The 25,143-nt window shown below is 42.7% G+C and overlaps 2 protein-coding genes across 6 annotated transcripts in view; one reads left to right on the forward strand and one right to left on the reverse strand.

Annotated features, from left to right (window-relative positions):
• Positions 1-2,291, reverse strand: part of C13H1orf74 (chromosome 13 C1orf74 homolog) — a 56,388-nt gene extending 54,097 nt beyond the window's left edge. For 2 of the 4 annotated variants that reach the window (XR_004536738.1, XM_033917723.1), the window contains exon 1: positions 1,995-2,203. The gene's annotated coding sequence lies outside the window, so the exon portion shown is untranslated. The other 2 variants (XM_033917725.1, XM_033917724.1) reach the window with 2 other exon arrangements.
• Positions 2,292-2,486: 195 nt separating this feature from the next.
• The window catches only part of IRF6 (interferon regulatory factor 6), a 30,891-nt gene continuing 8,234 nt past the window's right edge, over positions 2,487-25,143 (forward strand). Inside the window, exons 1-5 of one of the 2 annotated variants that reach the window (XM_033917721.1) lie at positions 2,487-2,986; positions 13,321-13,497; positions 14,163-14,367; positions 21,450-21,575; positions 24,277-24,426. In XM_033917721.1, coding sequence (XP_033773612.1) covers positions 13,324-13,497; positions 14,163-14,367; positions 21,450-21,575; positions 24,277-24,426 — 655 coding nt within the window. In that variant the 5' untranslated portion in view covers positions 2,487-2,986; positions 13,321-13,323. Of the gene's footprint in view, positions 2,987-4,849; positions 4,969-13,320; positions 13,498-14,162; positions 14,368-21,449; positions 21,576-24,276; positions 24,427-25,143 lie in introns of those variants that run through there. The other variant, XM_033917720.1, reaches the window with a different exon arrangement.

Below are 25,143 nucleotides of genomic sequence, written 5' to 3' on the forward strand. Positions count from 1 at the left end.
AGAGAAATAAGAAGCATTTGCCCCTCTCCATGTTTATCAAAAAGACACAAATAAACAGAAAAATTAAGGCAGAAATAGACCATATAACCTAGATCAGGGGTAGGCAATTCTGGTCCTCCAGAGCCGGAGCCAGGTCAGGTTTTCAGGATATCCACAATAAATATGCTTGAGATAGATTTGCATCTCAAGGAGGCAGTGCATGCAAATCCATCTCATACATATTCATGGTGGATATCCTGAAAACCTGACCTGGCTCCGGCTCAGGCCATGTACAATTTCTTCCTCTCCCTCAGAGATCCAAAGTACTCGTCCCAAGCTTTCTTGAATTCAGATACGTTTTTGTCTACACCTCCCTTTCCCCATGCAGGCATCACTCTGCTCCACATAAAGTGGGAAAACAGTATGAACAGGACCCAATGCATAGGTCTACCAGATGGCCTCAGTTTTTAGACCCCTGTCCCCAAATCTCCCTCATTTGGCAAATCATCTGTCCTTGATTTTAGTCATGGGGACAAAGGTGCCATAGTTTAATTTTGTCTTACCCTGCCTCCCTTCACGTGATTTTGCATTTTTTCTGTTACCACCACCCGCTGCCAGTGTTAGCCCCTTCCCACTCATGGCTTCTTCCTTCCAGTGGCAGCTTTAGAAAGTACAGTGCAGCGGCTCTTCTCAACCACGCTGTGTCTCTCTCTTTCTCTGCCATGTCCAGCCCCCAATGTAAAAGCGTGGTTGAGAAGCACCGCTGCATTGTGGCACAATATTTTCTAACACTGCACTGGTGGGAAGAAGCAGGGAAAGGGAGATCTGGGGGGGGGAAGAATTCTAGAGGAAGAAAATAAATTTTGATGCAAGGCCATAAGGGAAGAGAAAGAGGTGAAAGTGCTGGCCTGGGTCTGGAAGTGGTGATGGCTCGGCTGGAAGGAGGATGGCTTACTGGAAGAGCTGGACTGTTAAGAGAAGAAGCTAATCTCAAAGGTTTCAAAAGCCTACTCAAGAGTCATTTATTTAAAGAAGCTTTTAACATTTGATTTAAATTTTATAGTATCCCTTTCCTTTTGGTTTTTTCCTTATTTGTCTTTTGTTCCTATCCAAATTGTATTTCTAAACCTATTTCCTTTTGTCTCCTGCTTGTCTATCTCATTTATCCCTTTTTAATATGCCAATTATTAGTTGATGTTTCTTTGTAATTGCTTTCTTTTTGTAAGTATTAATGGTATTGTTAATGGCATTTTTATTATGTTCATGCTCTTTTTTTATATATATTGTAAACTCGCTTAGAAATTAGATAAGCGATTAAATCAAATTTTAATAAAACCTAAAATTTTGGTAAAACCTAGTTGTCATTTCTCTTTTATTTTTGCCCGATTTCCTTACACATCCAGGGCGGGAATGGGTTATTATTTTAAATAAGAATGGATTATTGGAAGAATAATTGCATTTTTATTATTATTGACTAAATAAAGGGGTGGGGGAAATATTACTTTCAATTATTGGTAAGTTCAAAGTGCTTTTCTTGATTTGTTATATGTTCAGATTCATATGTAATGCATTGTTACTACTTGAAAATCAGTAAAGAAGGGAAGAGTGGGAGAGGGTTATTTATGTTTTAAATTGATTTTTGAAGATTCACACTTGGAATGGGTGGGAAGATATCAATATTCAGAATAGGGTAAGGTTTTTATGGCAATATATGTTTTTGTGTTTACTGAATGATTTTTGGACGAGTGGGTGGGGGAAAATGGTTGATTATGACTGTGTGAAAGTTGAATGTGCTTTTGTCGTATCATTATGGGCTTCTTTTACGAAGCTGCGTTAGCGGCTTTATCGCATGGGACTTTTCATCACGTGCTAACCCCTGCGCTAGCCGAAAAACTACTGCCTGCTCAAGAGGCGCTTTAACGCGGCTTCGTAACAGGAGCCCTATATGTTGCATTTGTTGTATTGCACTGTTGACGTTTTGAAAATTAATAAAGAATTATAAAAATAAATAAAACCTTGAGAAAAAGGTAGAGATGGCTGCATCAGAAGAGGGGAAAAGTGGCCATGGAGAGGCTTCCTCCGTGCCCCCGATTTGGACGCGCAAACACTGTGGTTCGAGCAGCTGCCTCCGCACCCTGAGGTTGCGCGTTCGATTCCCACTGCAACTCCTTCATTGCCCCGTGCAAACCGCTCGGATCGTATAAACCGCGCGCTATATCCAAAGTCCTACCCACGCACAGCATAAAGAAGACCTGATCGGCTTCAGCGTGGCGAATAGAGCCTGAGCCCACCACTTCCGGAGCCGCCCTCCACGCACAGGCGGCTCCCCTGGCGACGCTTCCGGCTTCGGAACGCCAGTGTCACCTGATCCGTGACGTCATCAACCTCCTCTTTAAAGGGACAGCGTCGGCGGGGTTTCTGTTTTTTCTTTTGCAAAAGCTGAACGTGCGGCTGGGGGGGGGGGGGGGACAGGCCAAAAAAGTGGCCAAAGAGTTGGCAGTGTTCATGCAGATACCAACTTCTCATGCATGCACCAATTAATTCATGAATGACATTTGATATACGGGAACGAGGTGCATAGAAGCACAAGTTTGAGAACAAGTGAGCTTTGAATGAGCTTCAAAGGTCCCTATGGTCAGCCCCGGGTTTGAAATTTACAGCCTTTTGGGGGCTTTTGACATTTCAAAGCCAACATTCAAAGCAGTGGGCACTTGTGGGTTAAGTGACTTGCCCAGGGAGCAGCACTGGGATCTGATCTTACAACCTCTGGGTGCAGAGGCACAAGCTCTACCAGTGAGCCACACCTTCCCGAAAAAGCAGATATATGCAAAACATGAAAAATAGAACCCATTACACAAAAGCTTAAAGGACACTGCGATTGTCATAGAAAACCCTACAAACTGTGCAAAACTCTGCCGCAAGACTTATCCACTGCCAACCCCGCTACACTCACCTTGCCCCCTCCTGTTCAGCTTGGAAAAGAGATGGCTGAGGGAAGATAGAACAGGTACAGTGAATCAGTTTTTTACTGTATCAAAAATTACAAAGACACACAATGAAGTTACAGGAAAATATTTTAAAACCAATAGGAGGAAATATATTTCACTCAGCTAAGCTGGAACTCATTACCAGAAGATGTGGTAACAGTGGTTAATGTAGATGGGTTTAAAAAAGGTTTGGACATGTTCCTGGAGGAAAAGTCCATAGTCTGCTATTGAGACAGACATGGAAGAAGCCAATGCTTGCCCTGGGATGAGTAGCATGGAATGTTGCTATTATCTGGGTTATTGGCCACTGTGGAAACAGTATGATTATTCTTATGTTCTAACACTGGCCCCGATTCCTCTTTGTAATGCTTTCTATCATGAAAGCATTTTAACAGCCGTCACAGCCCCATAACAGGTAAAAATAGCGTAACATGGATCATGAGTTTGGGCTATCACAAGGTACAGATACAGTACGCCTGAACATTACTATGTATCTACTGCCCTTGAGTCTGGTATCTGAACATTACAGAACAGGTATAATACAGCTTCCCTGAATCTTGCCGAGGAGGATCCAACACCAGGGGCAAGAAGGGTAATTGAAATTCAGCTTCTCTAGTGGAATGTTATGGAATCACTTTTAGTGACAAAGTATTATGGAGGGATATATGCAAGCTAGAGATATGTAGATGCCCTCAATGCACCGAGCTTGAGACCGCCAACCCATTTCACATAGGAAAGAGAAGAGCTTCAAGGTGGAAAACACTTATTATTACAAACCCTAGTCAAGGACAAACTGGTGAGCTTAATGGGCACAGGACTGCAAAGAAATGAGACAGGTACTTGGGACCTGAGTTGGCCACTGTTAGAGACAGGATACTGAGCTTGATGAATATGGCAATTCTCATGTTCCTTTAATGTCCACAATCTCTAGGCCAGCATACAAAGGACTGTACAGTTTTGGGGGTGCTGCTGCTGATTCAGAACCATATTACAAACAGGATGAGATGTACAGCGTCAGCATCTATGAGACAGACTTGGGTTTTCTTATTGCATAGATCTTTTTGGACCCTGGTTAGGTTGCAAAGGTTGGATAATTCTAAATCTAATAGATGCTGGCATTGTCATCTTGATATAGAGACGTTAGAGCATTTGCTTAATTTTTGTCCTTTGATACTCAAATTCTGGAAATCTATCTGGGGACAAATTATTACGCTATTGGAAGTTCCTTTATCACTATCATATGATATAGTATTATTTGGAATGATATTATTAACCAAGAGACCTATAAATGTAAATCAGAATGAATTGCTCCTCATCATGACAGGAGGAACCATGCAGATGATACTGAAAAATTGGGATAACTTGAATGATAGTTTTTGGTGGGAGTCCTTATGTCAAAGTTATAAGTTTGAAAACATTTATTCTATACAGAGGGGACATCGTAGTAAATTTACGGAAATTTGGGGCCCATTAACAAATTATTGCAAGTTATGATATATTAATATTATTTCCCTTTGTTTTGTGAAAGAGTGTCCAGGAGGGGAGGGAGGTGGGATTTAATATCTGTATATTATTTGATTGGAACAGAGTGCAATATGATATAGTACTTATTTGTTCTTCTGTTTGCATTATGTATTTGATGTAAAAATGAATTAAAAAAAAATAGCAAGCCCTGGGAACAATTACACAATATCTATGCAATAATTCGCTAAAGATGCCTTTTATGGCTTGCTCAAGTCAAAGCTTATGGCCCAAATTAAAATACTGCCCAGCCGTAGCTGAAACTAGCCAAGCGATGGACCTGTTTCTTTGGCTGCCGCGTGGGGCTCTCCAGAGTGGCTCGAGGGCCCGGCCGGCTCCTCCCCCTCCCTGTTCTGGCCAAGGTGTGTCTGGTTGCCCCGGACGACGTGACGTCAGCCCTACCTGAGCCGCGCGAGCCCGGAAGGAGCGCAGGGAAAAAAAAGTCCCGGGAAGCGCAGGCAGGCCGGCCGCGAGCTGCTGGGTGAGTACCGGACGCTGCTCGGGCTGGGGGGGGGGCTCTTCTTCTGGCTGCCGGGGGCCTCCTGGCTCGCTAGAGGGGGAGAGAGTGGCTCCCCCTGAGGTGGGGTGGGGGAGGGAGCGTTTCCCTGGGCCCATGCAAGAGGAATTTGCAAAGCCTTGCAATAGGAGGCAATCGCTTGGTTGCTGTGGATTGGAAACTATTGGGGGGAGGGGGAGGTGAATAGTGGAGTGCCGCAGGGATCTGGACTGGTGCTTTTTAACATACCTACTAGATGTGATTTGGAAATGGCCCATGCATAGGAATGAAACAAAAAAAAAAGCAATTTGCAAAGCCTTGCAATAGGAGGCAATCGCTTGGTTGCTGTGGATTGGAAACTATTGGGGGGAGGGGGAGGTGAATAGTGGAGTGCCGCAGGGATCTGGACTGGTGCTTTTTAACATACCTACTAGATGTGATTTGGAAATGGCCATGCATAGGAATGAAACAAAAAAAAGCAATTTGCAAAGCCTTGCAATAGGAGGGAATCGCTTGGTTGCTGTGGATTGGAAACTATTGGGGGGAGGGGGAGGTGAATAGTGGAGTGCCGCAGGGATCTGGACTGGTGCTTTTTAACATACCTACTAGATGTGATTTGGAAATGGCCATGCATAGGAATGAAACAAAAAAAAAGCAATTTGCAAAGCCTTGCAATAGGAGGGAATCGCTTGGTTGCTGTGGATTGGAAACTATTGGGGGGAGGGGGAGGTGAATAGTGGAGTGCCGCAGGGATCTGGACTGGTGCTTTTTAACATACCTACTAGATGTGATTTGGAAATGGCCATGCATAGGAATGAAACAAAAAAAAGCAATTTGCAAAGCCTTGCAATAGGAGGGAATCGCTTGGTTGCTGTGGATTGGAAATTCTTGGGGGAGGGGGGAAGGTGAATAGTGGAGTGCCGCAGGGATCTGGACTGGTGCTTTTTAACATACCTACTAGATGTGATTTGGAAATGGCCATGCATAGGAATGAAACAAAAAAAAGCAATTTGCAAAGCCTTGCAATAGGAGGGAATCGCTTGGTTGCTGTGGATTGGAAATTCTTGGGGGAGGGGGGAAGGTGAATAGTGGAGTGCCGCAGGGATCTGGACTGGTGCTTTTTAACATACCTACTAGATGTGATTTGGAAATGGCCCATGCATAGGAATGAAACAAAAAAAAAGCAATTTGCAAAGCCTTGCAATAGGAGGGAATCGCTTGGTTGCTGTGGATTGGAAATTCTTGGGGGAGGGGGAAGAGGAAGGTGAAGAGTGGAGTGCCGCAGGGATCTGGACTGGTGCTTTTAACATACTTAATAGGTGTGATTTGGAAATGGCCCATGCATAGGAATGAAACAAACAAACAAAAAAAAAGCAATTTGCAAAGCCTTGCAATAGGAGGGAATCACTTGGTTGCTGTGGATTGGAAATTCTTGGGGGAGGGGGGGGGAGGAAGGTGAAGAGTGGAGTGCCGCAGGGATCTGGACTGGTGCTTTTAACATACTTAATAGGTGTGATTTGGAAATGGCCCATGCATAGGAATGAAACAAAAAAAAAGCAATTTGCAAAGCCTTGCAATAGGAGGGAATCGCTTGGTTGCTGTGGATTTGAAACTCTTTGGGTGGGGGGGGGGGAGGAAGGTGAAGAGTTGAGTGCCGCAGGGATCTGGACTGGTGCTTTTAACATACTTAATAGATGTGATTTGGAAATGGGAACAGGAAGACCCAAAACTATTTAAAAGTTGTTAGGAATCACATGTGGATTGTAAGCTATTGCAAACTATTGAGTATTGAGCATCTGGACTGGCAGATGGAATGGAATGTGGATAAGTGCAAAGTGATGGATATGGGGAAAGAAGAGCTCAAATTATAGCTTAGACAGTGTTAGGTTCCCAAAAATCGCCTCTCAGGAAAAGGATATAGGTGCTACTGTGGATATCAAGTTGAAATGTTCTCTCAGGGCACAGAAAAAAAAAAATGCATGAACGAAACGGAGCATAAAACAAGGAACATATTGCTTTTTTATCACACCATAGTGCAACAACACCTTCAGTACTTTGTGTAATTCTGGTCACTGCATATAGTGGAATTAGAAAAGATACAGAGACGAGCCACCAAAATGATTGAGGATAGAGAGACTCTCGCATGAGGAAAGGCAGAGATTTGGCTCTTTAGCTTGGGGAAGAGAGGGCTGAGGGGAACCATATGATGGATGTGTATAAAATCCTGAGAGGAATGGATAAACATCAAACTGATCTACTGATATTAGCTAGCTAGCTATAATAAACACTCAAGAGCAACAAAGACAAATTAGAGAAACAATATTTTTCATTCAGTGTACAGTTAAGGTCTGGAACTCATTGCTGGATGATAAGATAAAATAGTGTAGCCGATTAAAAAAAAAAGTTTGGCCAAGTTCTTGGAGAAAAAGTCAATAGATAAGGTAGACCTTGGGAAAGCCGCTGTTTATCCCTGGGTGTAAGTAGCATAGAATCAGTTACTTTTTGGGATCCTGCCAGGTACTTGTGACCTGGATTTGGTCACTGTTGGAAACAGGATTCTGGGCTTGATGAATCTTTGACCTGACCCAGTATAGCAATACTTATGTTCTTATATTTTTAAACAGTGTCAGCATCTATGAGACAAACATGGTTTTTTTTGTTGCATAGGATTTTTTGGACCCCAGTTCGTTTGCAAAAGATAGACAGTTCTAAATCTAATAGATGCTGGCACTGTCATCTTGATGTAAGGACATTGGAACATCTGTTATTCTATTGTCCTTTGATACTTAATTTTTGGAAGTCGATATGGAGGGGTCAAATTAATGTTGTACTTGAGTCATCAATCCCATTGACTTATGAAGTCATAATATGTGGAACACTATTACATGTTAAACCCCCTATGGATCGTTATAAATGCCGACTTTTCTTAATTATGACGGGAATAGCCATGCAGATGATAACATGTAATTGGAAGAACTATGATTGCCTTAACTTCCCTTTCTGTTGGGCAAACTTATGCTCCAGCTACAAATATGAAAAAATGAATGCTGAGATATTGGGGCATAGGAATGTATTTAACTTGGTGTGGGGCCCATTGGCATCTTTTATTACTTCTATATAGTTGTCATTTCTCTTTAATTTTTGTTTGATTTCCTTACACATCCAGGGTGGGAATGCACTACTATTTTAATTAAAACCAGGTTATTGGAAGATTATATGCATTTGTATTTTTGATTAATTAAGTGGGGGGGAATGATTGCTTTTTAATATTTGTAAGTTCAAAGTGCTTTTCTTGATTTGTTATATGTTCAGTTACATGTGTCAATATTTGGAAATCAAAAAAGATAAAAAAAAAAAAACCAACAAAAAACACGCTAGACAAATCTTTAGCCTTGTACTTCTCAAAGCCCCAGGGGTTCCTAGGTTTTTGATGATTAAGCAATAATTATGATCACTCCAATAGCAGCTCTCCTGGAGCAATCCTGTCGAAGGGTATAATTGGACATCATCACTTCTCTGTGAATTTTCAACCGCACTATGTGGATAATGATGCTGAAAATTATCTCTAAATATTTCAGCACTATCCAAATAGCTGAGAGGTTTAATTTAAGTCAGAACAGAGGGTTCCCTAAATCAAATTGCACAGCCATACATAGTGACTGAATATCATAGCTGTACACACAGCAGCCTCTAATGCATTTAGTGCCACTGAATATGTTCTTTATTAAATACCACCAGCTGCTCTGACTGAATTTCGGCCCACTTACGTTAAAATATTAAATATTTCTGTGCATGTACACACACATAATAAGAATAGGCTCCATGATTAAAATTATTTCCCTTATCATACAATTCAAGGTTGTGTTTGTAAATATCTGTCTGCTATGTGGGTGGCTCTTTACCCTCTTCAAGAGATGCTCGTTTTGCTCCATTTGGCCAGCAATGCCCCTTGCATTTCCCGGAGCTCATCCTGGGGATCAGGTGACTGACTATGTGATATAATCTGCTGCCATGCATAGAAACTGTAACCAAATTATTGATAACTGAATGTCAATACAGCCAGCACCTTTAATAATAGTTTAATAGTATAAGAACATAAGAACAGTCTTACTGGGTCAGACCAATGGTCCATCAAGCCCAGTAGCCCGCTCTCATGGGGGCCAATCCAGATCACTAGTACCTGGCCAAAACCCAAAGAGTAGCAACATTTCATTCAGAATTCTGAAGAAGAGCAAGATTCCAGAATTCCAAAGTGTAACAAAAGAATCTGGAACCCCAAAGAGTAGCAAAGTTTCATGTGGAATTCCAAAGCATAGCAACATTTCATTCAGAATTCTGAAGAAGAGCAAGATTCCAGAATCCCAAAGTGTAACAAAGGAATCCGGAACCCCAAAGAGTAGCACAGTTTCATGCGGAATTCCAAAGCATAGCAACATTTCATTCAGAATTCTGAAGAAGAGCAAGAATCCAGAATTCCAAAGAATAACAAAAGAATCTGGAACCCCAAAGAGTAGCAAAGTTTCATGCGGAATTCCAAAGCATAGCAACATTTCATTCAGAATTCTGAAGAAGAGCAAGAATCCAGAATTCCAAAGAATAACAAAAGAATCTGGAACCCCAAAGAGTAGCAAAGTTTCATGCGGAATTCCAAAGCATAGCAACATTTCATTCAGAATTCTGAAGAAGAGCAAGATTCCAGAATCCCAAAGTGTAACAAAGGAATCCGGAACCCCAAAGAGTAGCACAGTTTCATGCGGAATTCCAAAGCATAGCAACATTTCATTCAGAATTCTGAAGAAGAGCAAGAATCCAGAATTCCAAAGAATAACAAAAGAATCTGGAACCCCAAAGAGTAGCAAAGTTTCATGCGGAATTCCAAAGCATAGCAACATTTCATTCAGAATTCTGAAGAAGAGCAAGATTCCAGAATCCCAAAGTGTAACAAAGGAATTCGGAACCCCAAAAAGTAGCAAAGTCTCATGCGGAATTCCAAAGCATAGCAACATTTCATTCTGACCATGGCTCAGTATCTTAAAATTACCACCAAATGTTCAGCATGGGTTGCCAATGGCATTAAACCATCTCCCCCCCACAATATTAAAAGAAAGGATATGGGTTGATTCAAACCCTCATGGTTTGTTGTTGGTTTTTTTTTTTTATTTTTTTTGGGGGGGGTTAAGGTATCAAAATACATTGATAAGAATTGTGTTTTTCTATGGGTCTTTGGGGCTTTCAGACTCTTCATTTGGAGCCTAACATTTACACGTCTAACTTAACTTGTAGTTGTGTTATTTGTTTCCTGTCTAAGAAGCAGTAGAATATATATTTTGTCCTGGCGGTGTGGGGTTGGCCAGGTGTGCATATATCTATGTGCACATCGGTCCTTCTCATTTCTCTGTTTGCCTGACACATCCTGCTGAGAATCCATTACCTGTGACTGCTTGTTCTGGGTGGGTTGAATACCTCTGGGAATGACTTGGAGATGAGTTGTTCCTGAACTTCCAGGAGGCATGATTCGAGTTGCTTAACTAAGGGAAACAAAAAAAAAAAACCTATGGAAAATATTGGTCTTTCTCTGACGTCACTTAACTACGTTTCAGAATGGTGTCTTGCATAAGAGGTCAAACAATTATGGAGTCATTTTCAGAACCTACGCATATCCAGGTCTGCCTTTATGTGTGTGTGTGGTTTTTTTTTTTTACATTTAAATTTTATTTAGAGAAAGTGGAAGACAAGTCTAATAGCTGCTTGTTGCAGGTTTCCGGGTCTTGGTGCATCTTTGTCAGGTAGAAACCGACGTTTCAGCCCCCCCCCCCCCCCCAATGCTGTGGCTTTCTTAAGGGTAGCTCTGAAGTCTACAGTGTGACTTTGGAAATAATGGATTCACTGACCTGATTGGGAACAGGGCAGTCCACCAATTTGAATTTTGGCGGGAAAGTCAGTTGGTCGGAAATTTGAATTTTGGCGGGAAAGTCCATAGAAAGGGAAAAAAAAAGTCCCTGGTAGGTTTAAAGATGTTTTTCCCGTAGAGCTGGGTTAGATGTTCACTTGGGGTTTCTGCAGCTGGCATTGTGCTTGTTGGCAGGTTTCCGGGTCTCGAGAAACCTGCAACAAAGACCCGTAAACCTGCAACGAGAACAATGCCAGCTGCGGAATCCCTGAGAGAACAAAAGCCTAATAGCTCTTAACCAGAATCTTGTCTTGTCTTGTATCCTGGATGCAGGTGCACAGGGGAAACGCAGATTCGTGGCCGATCTCATTCACAACCTGTCCCAGTATACAACAGTCCTAGGGACCCTTATACTAAAGCTTAGCACATGCTAGGTAGGTAGAATGCTCCGTGCTGCTCCTATGAGCGTCAGGAGCCACACGGAGCATTCGGCGGCAGCTCCCTGCGCTCACTGCTATCGCGGTTTATTAAATGGGGGGGGGGGGATTAATGAGGTGCTATAAAGCAGCACAGAAAAACTGAACTACAGTGGTGCCTCGCATAACGGACGCCTCGTACAGCGAACGCTGCGCATAACGAACTTTTTGTCTTGCTCCCTATAACGAACTTCGTTTCACACAACGAAGTCGCCCGAGGGGCCCGGGGGGGGGCGGAACTACTCTCGCCGAAGCCGGGAACAGCAGCACCCTCCTGTCTGAATGCAGTGTTCCATCATCTCCCTCCACCTTACCTTAGATGCCGAGTTTTCCGGCTTTCTTTTTCGGCCAGCCACACACTTTCAAAGAGCAGCACATGCGCGCATGCTCTGTTGTTCAATCTTCTCCTCTGACGCAACCGGAAACCGGAAGTTGCAGGAGAGGAGAACATTGATCAACTCCAGCAGCTGCGCGTGCACAGCTTTTTGAAAGCGTGCGGCTGGGTGAAAAAGAAAGCTGGCAAACTCTGCATATAAGGTGAGGTGGAGGGAGGGAAATGTAGGGCTGCAGAACGAATTATTTTCTTTTACATGTATTCTTATGGGAAAACGCGTTTCACACAACGAACGTTTCACATAACAAACTTGCTCCTGGAACGGATTAAGTTCGTTGTGTGAGGCACCACTGTATTTGAAGTCCTCCAAAACAAATAATATGCTAAAAGAGCTTGATGTAGTATTGTAAATGTCACTTTTGAAACCCTGATATTATTTGCGTTAGAGTTGCTGAGCTACGCCTGGCTCACAGGGTCGAAAGTTTATTTCGACTTTTAAAAAGAAATTTTTGTGCACATACAGCTTGTCAAAAATTAGAGGGAACATTGTAGCCCAGAAATCAGCCTCAAATTATAAGCTTCAAGTGAATTCTGGACATAATTACCTCGCTTTATTTTTAGGCCTTATTGGGAGATGTTGTTATTTTTGACAGGGTGCAGCTATTTGCCCTTATTAGCATAAGGTATAAATAGCCTATGATTAAGGCAAATGAATGTTCTGAAGTCCTGAATTATGCCATTAGGGTGGAATCTAGACTGGAATGTGAAGCACAGAGCAGTAATTTCATACATAGTATCTGAGGCTCTTCTGTGTGCATCGACCCATTTGTGGTTGATCATAGACTGACACGTCTATCCTAGTGTGTATACACTAAATACGTGTATCATTCATTGCTGTGAAATAAAGGGATTTTTTTCCAGTGCATTGTATTACTAGTTTTTTTGCCTGTTACATTAACGGGTACTAGAATAGATGTGTAGACTTAGGCATTTCTTTCTTTCTGTATGTCTGTCTTTCTTTCTTTCTCCCTGCCCCCTTTATGTCTGTCTTTATTTCTGTCTCTCTCCCTGGCCCCCTGTCTGTCTGTCTGTCTTTCCTGCCTGCTGTCTGTCTGTCTTTATTTCTTTTTGTCTCTCCCCCTTGTCCAGTAGGAACCCTTCCCTGCTTCCCCTGTCCAGCAGTAGCCCTTCTCCCATTGACCTCCCCCCTGTCCAGCAGTAGCCCTGCTCCCTTCCTTTTACCTCCCCCTGTGATACAGCAGCATTTCTCTTTCCCCCCCCCCCCCGGGTCGCCCTGGAATACTCTCCCAGAGGAGGTTATTGCGGAATCCACCATTCTAGGATTTAAAAGCAAACTAGACGCACATCTCCTTACGAGAGGCATAGAGGGATATGGGTGACTAAAATTACGCTAGGTGTACACCTGCCTGGGCCTCCGCGTGTGCGGATCGCCGGACTTGATGGACCGAAGGTCTGATCCGGAGATGGCGGTTCTTATGTTATTATGTAAAATACCTTATTGGGGAGTTTAAATCCAGTTAGCTCTTGAAATACTGTTCTTAATTTAGTTCATTAAGAGATTTTCTGGACCACCCTTTATATTGTGTGTGTGTCTTTTTTTTTTTTTTTTTTTTTAGATCATGGCTTTGCATCCACGCAGGGTTAGGCTCAAGCCCTGGCTGGTAGCCCAGGTGGACAGTGGCATGTATCCTGGCCTCATATGGCTCAACAGAGAGGCCAAGCGTTTTCAGATCCCCTGGAAGCACGCAACACGACACAGCCCTCAGCACGAGGAGGAGAATACTATCTTCAAGGTGAAGAAAAAGCGCCCTTCTCAAAGTGTGTGTGTGTGTGTGTGTGCATGTTTATTATAGTGTACACACACAATAGCGCTACCAGACATACGCAGCGCTGTAAAGAGTCACGACGGAGACAGTTCTTGCTCGAATAAGCAGACAAGACAAACAAACAGGATGTCATGGATACAGTTAAGGGGAACTGTACCGAAATCTGTATTGGCAATATGACTTTGAAAGTAGAAATGGTAGGAATATGAAAATGTGAAGCAGGGGCTTCACGTGTGTAACTGTTGGGTTTCAGGGTCCTCTATCTACAAGAGTTTGCTGGCTCCTTTTGGCAAAGTATAACGGACTTCCTGTATGAATACATTTTTTTAAAAATACCTAAACATTCATTGGGAGAAAATATGAACTTGGCATTAAATTTAGGTGATTTTTGGACCAGATGTGTATCTTGAGTGTTCAGTGTAGATATCCTAAAATTTAAACTCATTGGCCATCTCTAGTCCTTGAGGATTGCAGTCTACTAGCCTGCAACTTTTAACAAAGCCTCTTAAAATCATTGAGGTGTGGTAGTTGGCTGAAGCATGCTCTTAAGAACAAGCTGGTTTTCAGCCACATAGGCCAAGGGTGACCCAGCATGGGATATGAACATTGCCAAACATGTGCTTTGTCTTCAGGCATGGGCCGTGGAAACGGGGAAGTACCAAGAAGGAGGAGATGATCCCGACCCCGCCAAGTGGAAAGCCCAGCTGCGGTGTGCACTGAACAAGAGCCGGGAGTTCAACCTGAGGTACGATGGGACCAAGGAGGTACCCATGAATCCAGTCAAGATTTATGAAGTCTGTGATATCCCACAATCCCAAGTGTCATTCATTAACCCTGGTAAGAGCCATTTATTTTATATCAAGCTGAGCAAATAAAAACCCGTGGGTCGTCTGGAAACTTGTTTGTTGGCTGCTTTTTCTTATAAGTGGTGTTGGCATACTAAGATACAGTATAATCTCGTTATAACAGACTCGCTTATAACAGAACCTCGCCTATAGCGGACAAGGTCCACTGCTTCCGGCTGAGCGCCATTATAAACATACAGAAAATCATCGGATATAGCGGACTCGCATATAACGGATTTTCAGATATACCGGACAACTATTTTGGTCCCCAGAGCCGCTTTTAGCTGTAGTTTTATTCGGCTATAACGTACATGCAGGCTCCGCCTACAAGGCACGTGGCATGCCAGTGATATAATATCAAAATGCAGCCCAGAAAAAAAATGACAGAATATTTTTCTTTCCAGTACAGTGTTCTGGTTTGCAATCATTTTGTCAACAATAAACACTTTCACGTAGGTTTAGTGGAAGGCAAAAAACACACTACAATATGAGCTAAAAAAAAAAAAAGAAAAGCCCCCACGGGGAGGAAAAGCCTCGGACAAAGCCCTCCCACCGCCACAGCAGTGGCCAAGGTGTTCAGGTGGAGAACCTCATCGACATAAAAACCTCCTGTGGAGACCGCCGTAGCTCTATATTGTGTCGTAAATAAATAAATGGTGAAGTTAATGGTAAAATGGTCACACTCTTAAAATTGGCCACTGCTGTGGCGGTGGGAGGGCTTTGTCTGAGACATTTCCTCCCCGTGGGGGCTTTTTTTAGCTCATATTGTAGTGTTTATTGGTTTCTTGATATACCGTCTATCATATATATATATCAAACGGTTTACAATAAAATGCTTTATATCAATAAAAACAGTATTATAAAAAATTAAAAAGGATTTTATAAACAGTACATAAATAACTAACATGACACCAAGAGGATAAGGGGGCAGGAAGTACATCGTAACATCAAGATAAAAATTAAAATGGGAGGGAGAGGGGAAACACAGTAGGTTAGGGGGAAAAAAGTAAGCCTCGTAAGAGATGTTTTTTTGCCTTCCACGAAATCTATGTGAAAGTGTTTATTGTTGATATATTTTGGATTTTTCACATATTGTAATCATTTTGTGTCATACCAATGTTTTGCTGAGTTTTGCTATTGATTTTGCCGATATACTGGTGCAGTGATTGTTGATCATCGATTGACGTTGTTTCAAGTTGCCCTAAATAAAGTTTTTTTTTTTTTAAAAATGCAACTTTGGATATAACAGACCATTTTTCCAGGTCCCTTGAAGTCCGTTATAACGAGATTTTACTGTAGTTTGATTCTGTCTGGTTCTTCGGTTGGAGCTGCTTCATTTATTGGTCCAAATGTCTGTTTCGTAGTAGCAAGTTGCTAACAATTCTCAATATATGATATTCCTTATCTAAATTTTGGTTAAATCTATGTGAGTGGTAGCAATCTTCATATATCATCATTCGTGTTCCTCAAGACTCCTGAGGCAGATAACATGTACATGTCGAGTCATTGAGACATATAGTTGTTTGAATGTACCATTGTGACACTGGAGGAATAAAGATCTTCATTTTATCAGATGAGTTGGAGGACACTTTTGTAGTGCGCATCATTCTGATCTGGACAATTCCATTCTGGTTGCTTTGTATTTGTGTTTGTGGTTTTGTTTTCCCCTGTTTTGTTCTGTTTCTTTCATGCACCATTACTATAGAACAGGGGTGTCAAAGTCCCTCCTCGAGGGCCGCAATCCAGTCGGTTTTCAGGATTTCCCCAATGAATATGCATGAGACCTATTAGCATACAATGAAAGCAGTGCATGGAAATAGATCTCATGCATATTCATTGGGGAAATCCTGAAAACCCAACTGGATTGCGGCTCTTGAGGAAGGACTTTGACACCCCTGCTATAGAATATTTCAATGGTAACTGTTCTAAAAAATAGCAAGATTCCGGAATCCCAAAGAGTATCAACATTCCATGCGGAATCCCCAAGGAGTAGCAACATTCCAGAATCCCAAAGAGTAACAAAAGATTCTAGAACCCCAAAGAGTATCAACATTCCATGCTACCGATCCAGGGCAAGCAGTGGCTTCCCCCCATGTCTTTCTCAATAACAGACTATGGACTTCTTCCTCCAGGAAATTGTCCAGACCTTTCTTAAAACCAGCTACGCTATCTGCTCTTACTACATAGCAGGCCAGCACCTCTCGGACTTTTTCATAGAGAAGTGTGGAAAAGAGCAGGTGGTGATAATATGCAGATCATTGATGGGGCCTCACCTGGAATATTATGTTCAAGTTGGAGGCCATATTTCAACTGAGGTCATAAAGCGACTGGAAGCAGTCCAGAGCATAGCAGTGGAAATGATGTGTGATCTGCACCAGAAGATGTACGAGATGAGACTTGCCATAAAGATGTATACCCCAGAGGGGAGGAGGGGCAAAAGAGAGATTATAGATCTTAAAAATGTTTGAAACACGTTGGTACACAAGAAATGAACATGTTCCAAAAGCAAGGAATTTGTAGAACCAGGGAGCACAATATGGGTAAATTCAAATACTTAGAAATATTTTTTGTGTGGGAAGAAGGGTGGCTGCCTGGAATCACCTCCCAATGGAAAGGGCAGAGACAAAAGCGTTGCTATAACCCAGAAAGAAAAGGCATAAACAAAGAAGACCCCTTAAAGAACATCAGAATAGAAACCAAGTATTGAGTGCATCAGCTTAAAATAGAGGTCCATCTTGCCCAGCGGTCCGCTCCCGTGGTGGCCCATCAGGCCTTTTGCCTGAACAGTGGTCCCTGACTAATTTTATAACTTACCTCTAATCCTGTCCCTATAATCTACCTCTACTCTTATCTGTACCCCTCAATCCCTTTGTCCTCCAAGTACCTATCCAAAGCTTCTTTGAAGCCCTGTAGCATGCTCCTGTTTATCACATCCTCCGGTAGCGCGTTCCATGTATCCACCACCCTCTGTATGAAAAAGAACTTCCTGGCGTTTGTTCTAAACCTCTCCCCTTTCAATTTCTATGAGTGCCCCCTTGTACTTGTGGTTCCCCATAATTTGAAAAATCTGTCCTTGTCTATTTTTTCTACACCCTTCATGATCTTGAAGGTTTCTATCATGTCTCCTCTAAGTCTCCGCTTTTCCAGGGAGAAAAGCCCCAGCTTTTTCAGTCTGTCAGTATATGAGAGGTCCTCCATGCCCTTTATTAGCTTAGTTGCTCTTCTCTGGACTTTCTCAAGTACCGCCATGTCCTTCTTGAGGTACGGCGGCCAGTACTGAACACAGTACTCCAGGTGCGGGCGCACCATTGCATGATACAGTGGCAGGATGACTTACTTCGTCCTGGTCGTGATACCCTTCTTAATGATACCCAACATTTTGTTTGCTTTCCTTGAGGCTGTGGCGCACTGCGCCGACGCCTTTAATGTTGTGTCTACCATCACTCCCAGGTCTCTTTCAAGGTTGCTCACCCCTAGCGGTGATCCCCCCATTTTGTAAGTGAACATCGGGTTCTTTTTCCCTATATGCATGACCTTGCATTTCCCTATGTTGAAGCTCATTTGCCACTTTTTGGCCCATTTTTCCAGTGTTGTCAGATCTTTTTGGAGATCTTCGCAGTCCTCCATGTTATTGACCTTGCTATATAGCTTGGTGTCATCTGCAAATTTAATAACCTCACATTTTGTTCCTGCCTCCAGGTCGTTAATAAATATATTGAACAGGCATGGAAGTGGGGGAGGTAACCCTAACCATCTCACTGGGCAGACTGGATGTTCCATTTCAGCCTTTACCCTTTTTTTATTTATTTAATTGGTTTTCTGTCTCGTTTTCCCCAAAGAGCTCAGAACGGGTTAACACATTTCCAGAACACCGGGTACGTTGTTTGGCTCCGAGCACTGTGGCAGGAGCTCTCATTCTATGGTATTGTCATGAGGAATAACATCTGATCCAACTTTGAAGAATCTCAGGGCTCCTGAGGCAGGCCTGTTTGGCTGAAACATGTACATGTCGAGTCATTGAGTTACTGGACGAACAAAGGCATTTGCACCATCAGATGAGTTAAGGGACATTTGTATTTTTGTGGACATCATTCAGATTCGGACAATTCCACTCTATACTTGCACATTTCAGGTTACAGGTTAAACATGCATAATATACAGTTAACAGGTTACGATTTGCCACAGTTGCCGTACAGGATTTTCCAATACAAGTTTTCCTGGGATCTGGTACCAGTATACATTTCTTTGTAATTTAGCGGTCATGGGCAGGGGAGTTAGGTGAAGAGGTAGGTTTGTATTGCTTTCCTAAAGTTGAGGAGTCCTTCAAGGGCAGTCGATTCCAGTGGCTCGGTATGAAATGGGAGTAGGAATGTCATTTGATGGTTTGCAGTTAAGGGGCATGACCAGGAGGGGGCGTTCTGAGGCGTATTTCACCTGTTCGGCACGTACAGAAGAAGCATAGCCATGCTGTGCAAAGATTTGAACCCAAGCATCAGGCCCTTGAGGACATAACATTTGGCTACAGGCAGGGTCGTGGGCACAGAGGTTTTTTGGAAGCCTGATCACTGCATTTTGTACACGCTGGAGACGTCGTATGTTCTTTGCCGTGAGACCATTGAATAGCACATTGCAGTAGTCCGTGCAGGAGAAGACTAAGGCAAAGAGTAGCTGGGTGAAGTCATTGTATTATTATTATGATACTTATTTAATATAATGAGGAGGACCAAGTATTTAATATGTTCAGGTTTGGGTTATTTGTGAGAAGGGATGTGATAAAACAGTGGGGAAATCGTGGGGAATCTATGGATGGTTTTAGGGTTATGGTCACCTTTTATTTGATATACCACCTTTTCCCCGCAGATATCATGGTGGTACAGAATGCCGTGGCTAGATTGATAACAGGAACATCACGATATGAGCACATTACGCCATATCTTCGACAACTGCATTGGTTGCCAGTTGTGTTTAGAATCCAATACAAAGCAATTGTGATCTGTCGTCACTTTGTATATGGCGCAATCCCAGAATTCTTTAAGATCATTGCGTTCGGAAAATTCTGCATTGTCGAAAACAAATGTCAATCCAAAATATACAGAAGCCAGTGCAATGACTTTTCATGTGCAGGAGTAAAATTGTGGAACACCCTTGTTGGCCAAATTCGGAAATGCAGTGATCATTCAGAAAACGGTTAAACACACAACTATTTGTTGATGCATTTCTTTGAATATTGATTTTTATTGTTGTAAGAATTAATTCTGTCTGTTTCTGCTTGTCCTGATTTGCTTTAATATTTTATGTATGTAACCATTTTGTAAACCGTTTTGATATAAAACGGTATAGAAATTTTTTAAATAAATAAGGTGGTTTATGAGCAGTTTTCCTATTTGTCCCAGTGGACTCAGTGATGACACCTGGTTGGTGACTTATGTGGAACCCTGCATCGTGTAGCTATAGTTTGGGGTGAGCCCTAGATGGGCAAAACTGTGGCGCAGTAGTTAAAGCTACAGCCTCAGCACCCTGAGGTGTGGGTTCAAATCCTCACTGCTCCTGGTGACCTTGGGCAAGTCCCTTAATCCCCCCATTGCCCCAGGTTTGTGAGCCCATCAGGTCAGACAGGGAAAATGCTTGAGTACCTGAATAAATTCATGTAAACCGTTCTGAGCTCCCCTGGGAGAACGGTATAGAAAATTGAATAAATAAATAGTGTGAAAAGTTTCAGCCTCTGATAAGCAAAGCTGGTATTGTGACATCATAATGCCTCATTCCACCAATAAGAGCCAACCTCCTCAGTGATGTCACAATGGGCTTGATTGCCCTTTACTTGGCTCACTTTGACTACATTTTGATTTCTAGAGTGGGACAGTGGTTAAAGCGACAGCTTCAGCACCCTGAGGTTGTGGGTTCAAACCCACATTGCTCCTTGTAACCCTGGGCAAGTCACTTAACCCTCCCCCCATTGCCCCAGGTACATTAGATAGATTGTGAGCCCACCAGGACAGACAGGGGAAAATGCTTGAGTACCTGAATAAATTCATGTAAACCGTTCTGAACTCCCCGGGGAGAATGGTAGAGAAAATTGAATTAAAAAAAAAAAATAATAATAAAATGAGTTGTGAATCCAAATTAATAATTGAAATCAAAGCATGTCTTTGCCTCTTTCCCTCTTCTACTGAAAGATCAAATAAACTGAACACGTTTCTCTATAGTGTATATCAGTGGTCTCAAACTCGTGGACCAGGGGCCACATGCGGCCCGCCAGGTACTATTTTGAGGACCTCGGTATGTTTATCATAATCACAAAAGTAAAATAAAACAGTTTCTTGATCGTATGTCTCTTTAGCTATAAATTACAAAGGGTGGTGGACACCTGGAATGAGCTTCCAGAGGGTGTGATACGACAGAGCACGATATCGGGGTTCAAGAAAGGATTAGATAATTTCCTGAAGGAAAAAGGGATAGAAGGGTGTAGATAGAAGAATACTATACAGGTTCTGGACCTGATGGACTGTCGCGTGAGCGGAGTGCTGGGCATGATGGACTTCTGGTCTGACCCAGCAGAGGCACTGCTTATGTTCTTATTATTAAGACTTAGCCAAAAGGAAAGATTTATCAACTAGAAAGAGTTTTACCTCATGCAAAATTGTCATTTCTTTAATAAGACATTAACTATTTTTTTTCTGAGGCCCACCGAGGACCTACAAATGCAAAATGTGGCCCTACAAAGGGTTTGAGTTGGAGACCACTGTATCCATGACATCCTGCTTGTCTTTGGGAATCAGAGCTGAGATTGTGATGTCATAATGCCTCATTCCACCAATAAGAGTCAACCTCCTCAGTGATGTCACAATGGCTTGATTGTCCTGTTCTCCCCTCTGCCCTCCAACCCAGCCAGCAGATTAACCGTTCCCCTCAAACTCTTTAATAAGACATTAACTATTTTTTTTCTGAGGCCCTCCAAGTACCGACAAATCCAAAATGTGGCCCTGCAAAGGGTTTGAGTTTTTGAGACCATTGGTGTCTGGTGATTAAGCTTTCTTTATATGTTTATAAATGTGGTTTGTTTTCTTCCCTTAGGTTCTACGGGATCAGCTCCCTGGGATGAGAGAGATAATGACCTGGAAGACGACGAGGACGACGAATTAAATCAATCTCAGCCTCACGTTCCAATTCAGGACACATTTCCATACCTGAATATCAAAGGTTAGTAAAGTGCTACAGGATAAAAATGCTTTTCCTTTAGTGTCAGAACTAACCAGTTTTCCTGTTTCTGAGCCAGGGGAGAATCTTCCTCATTTCACTCCGGTTTTCCTTCAGTTTAAAGTAAGTCTACAAAACCCTGAGTTGAGTAGAACGGGTACAAGTGGATCGATTTTTCACTCCGTCAAAAATGACAAAGACTGAAGTTACACAGAAATACTTTTAAAACCAATAGGAAGAAGTTTTTTTTCACTCGGAGAATAGTTAAGCTCTGGAACGCGTTGCCAGAAGATGTGGTAAGAGCAGATAGCGTAACTGGTTTTAAGAAAGGTTTGGACAAGTTCCTGGAGGAAAAGTCCATAGTCTGTTATTGAGAAAGACATGTGGGAAGAGCCACTGCTTGCCCTGGATCGGTAGCATGGAATATTGCTACTCTGGTTCTGGAATCTTGCTCTTCTTTGAGATGCTGGGTTCTGGCCAGGTACTAGGGACCTGGATTGGCCACCGTGAGAATGGGCAACTGGGCTTGATGGACCTTTGGTCTGACCCAGTATGACTATTCTTATGTGAGCCTTGTATAGGGCAGTTAAGCCATTGCAACATCACCGGTGAGGTTGGCTCTGAGGCACTGTGGACTGAGGCATTATGACATCACAATCTCGGCTCTGGAATATTGCTCTCATTGGGGTTCTGGAATCTTGCTATTCTTTGAGATGCTGGAATGTTGCTACTCTTTGGGTTTTGGCCAGGGTACTAGGGACCTGGATTGGCCACTTGTGAGGACGGGCCACGGAGAGAACGAGAACCAGAAGGCCTTAAGCATGTGCAGATGCTCAAGGCCCAGCCCGGGCAAAAGGCGGGATCTTCGTTCACTGGCACCGGCATGTCCTGGAAGTTGGTGCTGCATGCCGATGCCAGTTGGGGTAAGGGGCTTGTTTGGGCAGACGGGGGATCCCGCTTCCAGCATGAGGGTGTGATGCCAGTTCTCGGGGGGGGGGGCATTTGCAGGGGGGAGCAATGCCGGGTAGAGTGGGGGGGTGGAGCAGTGCCGGTGGCCTCGTGGGGGGGGGGAGGTGGAACCAATCAAGCGAGTTTCCCTTATTTCCTATGGGGAAACTATCTTTGATATATGAGCAATTTGATTTACGAGGTTGTTTCTGGAACGAATTATGCTCGTAAACCAAGGTTCCACTGTAGTTGTGTTTTCCTATGTAGGAGCCTTGTGGTGAATATGTTAGTTTTGGGATATTTATCGTACTTCACAGATCTTTTTATGATGTTTTAATGACTTATGACAGTGGTTCTCAAACTTGTCCTGGGGGACCCTCCCAGCCGGTTGGGTTTTCAGGATATCCCTAATGAATATGAATGAGAGAGATTTGCATATAATGGAAGTGTCAGGTATGCAAATCTGTCTCATGCATATTTACTATGGATATCCTCAAAACCCGACTGACTAGGGGTCCCCCAGGTTAGGTTGAGAACTATTGAGTCTTAGGAGATAGCTGATGGGGAGGGAAGGTGAGCAGTCTTTAGAGACTGGTAACCCAAATTTCCCCCCTCGGTTTATATTCAGATCAGTTTATATCTGAGTATATATGGTATTATTAAAATAACTCTGCACAACTAACCATTTCTAAACAAATCCCAAAGAAGGAAGTTACCTTTTGAGAAGAGCAAAGTACTGATCTTATCCAAAACAGTGCACCAAAATAAACAAAATGCATGAGGAAGCCCAAAGCTTTGCTTTGCTTCCAGCTGTTTCCAAATGTCACTCATGGTGGGAGAATGAAACATCAAGCGACCTCATTCCTGGTGCCAACTAAGGATGATGATGTCCTCATGTATGATGGTGGAGGTTTATTTGTGCAGGTAACAAATTCTGTGCTACACTGTTGCATTGCTGTATGAGTCAGGCCAGAAATGTCTAGGATTCTGGTGGAACCAGTCGGGCAACATGCCTGTGGATCAACGTCCTGGACTTTGACCTGGCCTACTATTTGTTCGTTCAGAGCCCGGGAGGAATATGTTCACATGGTTTTTGAACAGTGACTCAAAACCAATGCCCCAAATCTGCAGATGCCAATCTGTGTCAAAAAAGTCCATTTGGAAGATGATATAATATTTTTTTCAAAATGAGCACGACTTGTGTTCGTATCCATGACTGCCCATTGGGTAGGAGCAGAATATCTTAATTTGTGATGAAGATGGGATAATTTCCTTTGCCAAATTCTGAACGCCCTCATTTCTATTAGGTCATGAAAACAGTTAGGCCTAGATTCTCTAAATGGCGCCATTGTTGTTGGCCGCCTTAAAAGCAGTTGCCGATCGTGTGTCAATCCCTTCGGGCCAGGGTTTTCAAGGGTTGCCTTTGATGCAAATCATGCCTACGGAGGCTCTTTACGGCACCAAACGCCACTTCTGACAGCCACACCTGCAGTGGCTTTAGCCGCCATAAAGTGGTCATTTGCACTTAACTTAGCCACCGTTTATCGAATACGGGCCTTAATGCCTTATAAAAATAATAATTTTCACATTTGGCGTACAATGAATCACATTTTTTTTGGCAATTGTTGTAACAAAAGCCTCGTATAGAAACATTTAAACACCATCGGGTGGGCAAATCCACTGGTAGTTATGGGGTGTGATTTTCAAATTTTGTTCTGTTTTCAAAAATTGTTTGTTTCCTATTTTGTTTTCTCAGATTCCCCAATGGGTCCCGCCAGTGTAGAAACCTGTAGCCCTGAAGCAGTTTGGCCCAAGGATGAGCCTTTAACGATGGAAGAGGTTCCACCACCACCCATCCCTATTGATTATTTTACTTCGCCAGAAATGTGGATCAGCTCTTTGCCAAGTAAGTATGTGCTTGCCCGGGATCGGTAGCATGGAATGTTGCTACTCTTTGGGATTCCGGAATCTTCATATTCTTTGGGGGTTCTAGAATCTTTTGTTACTCTTTGGGATTTTGGAATGTTGCTACTCGTTGGGTTTTAGCCAGGTACTAGGGACCTGGATTGGCCACCGTGAAAACGGGCTACTGGGCTTGGTGGACCATTGGTCTGACCCAGTAAGGCTCTTCTTATGTCCTCAAATCTTCTTTTCCACAAGGGGAATACGTTATAGGAAAGGGAGAGGCAAGTCAACCATGAGGCAAAAGAAAGTACAACCTGGTCAAGAAGGCAACAACATGGTGGGGGGAGGGGGGATTTTATTATATTGTATAAGCGTTATGAGATGTTGAAAGGATGGGAGGGAAAGGGATAATTCTATTTAATATGATGAATTGTGAAATTTCAAGTGATATATTTAAGTTAAAATGGTTGATACCTTTTGATGCACTTGATGTAAGTTATAAAAATGAATAAAGAATTACAAAAAAAAAAAAAAAAAAAAGGAAGGCAACAACAGACAACCGGTATTACCACATTTCAGCAATTGCCTGCATCAAGGGTACAACATCTGCCTGATAAAGTATGGCACACCAAGCTCAAAATAGTAGCTCAGAGTGTGCCACACTTTCAGGAAGATGCTTTTTACCCGATAAGAGGCACTTGCCGAAACTTGGCCTTAA

The sequence above is a fragment of the Geotrypetes seraphini genome, chromosome 13 (genome assembly GCF_902459505.1).
Source record: "Geotrypetes seraphini chromosome 13, aGeoSer1.1, whole genome shotgun sequence".
Classification (NCBI taxonomy): domain Eukaryota; kingdom Metazoa; phylum Chordata; class Amphibia; order Gymnophiona; family Dermophiidae; genus Geotrypetes; species Geotrypetes seraphini.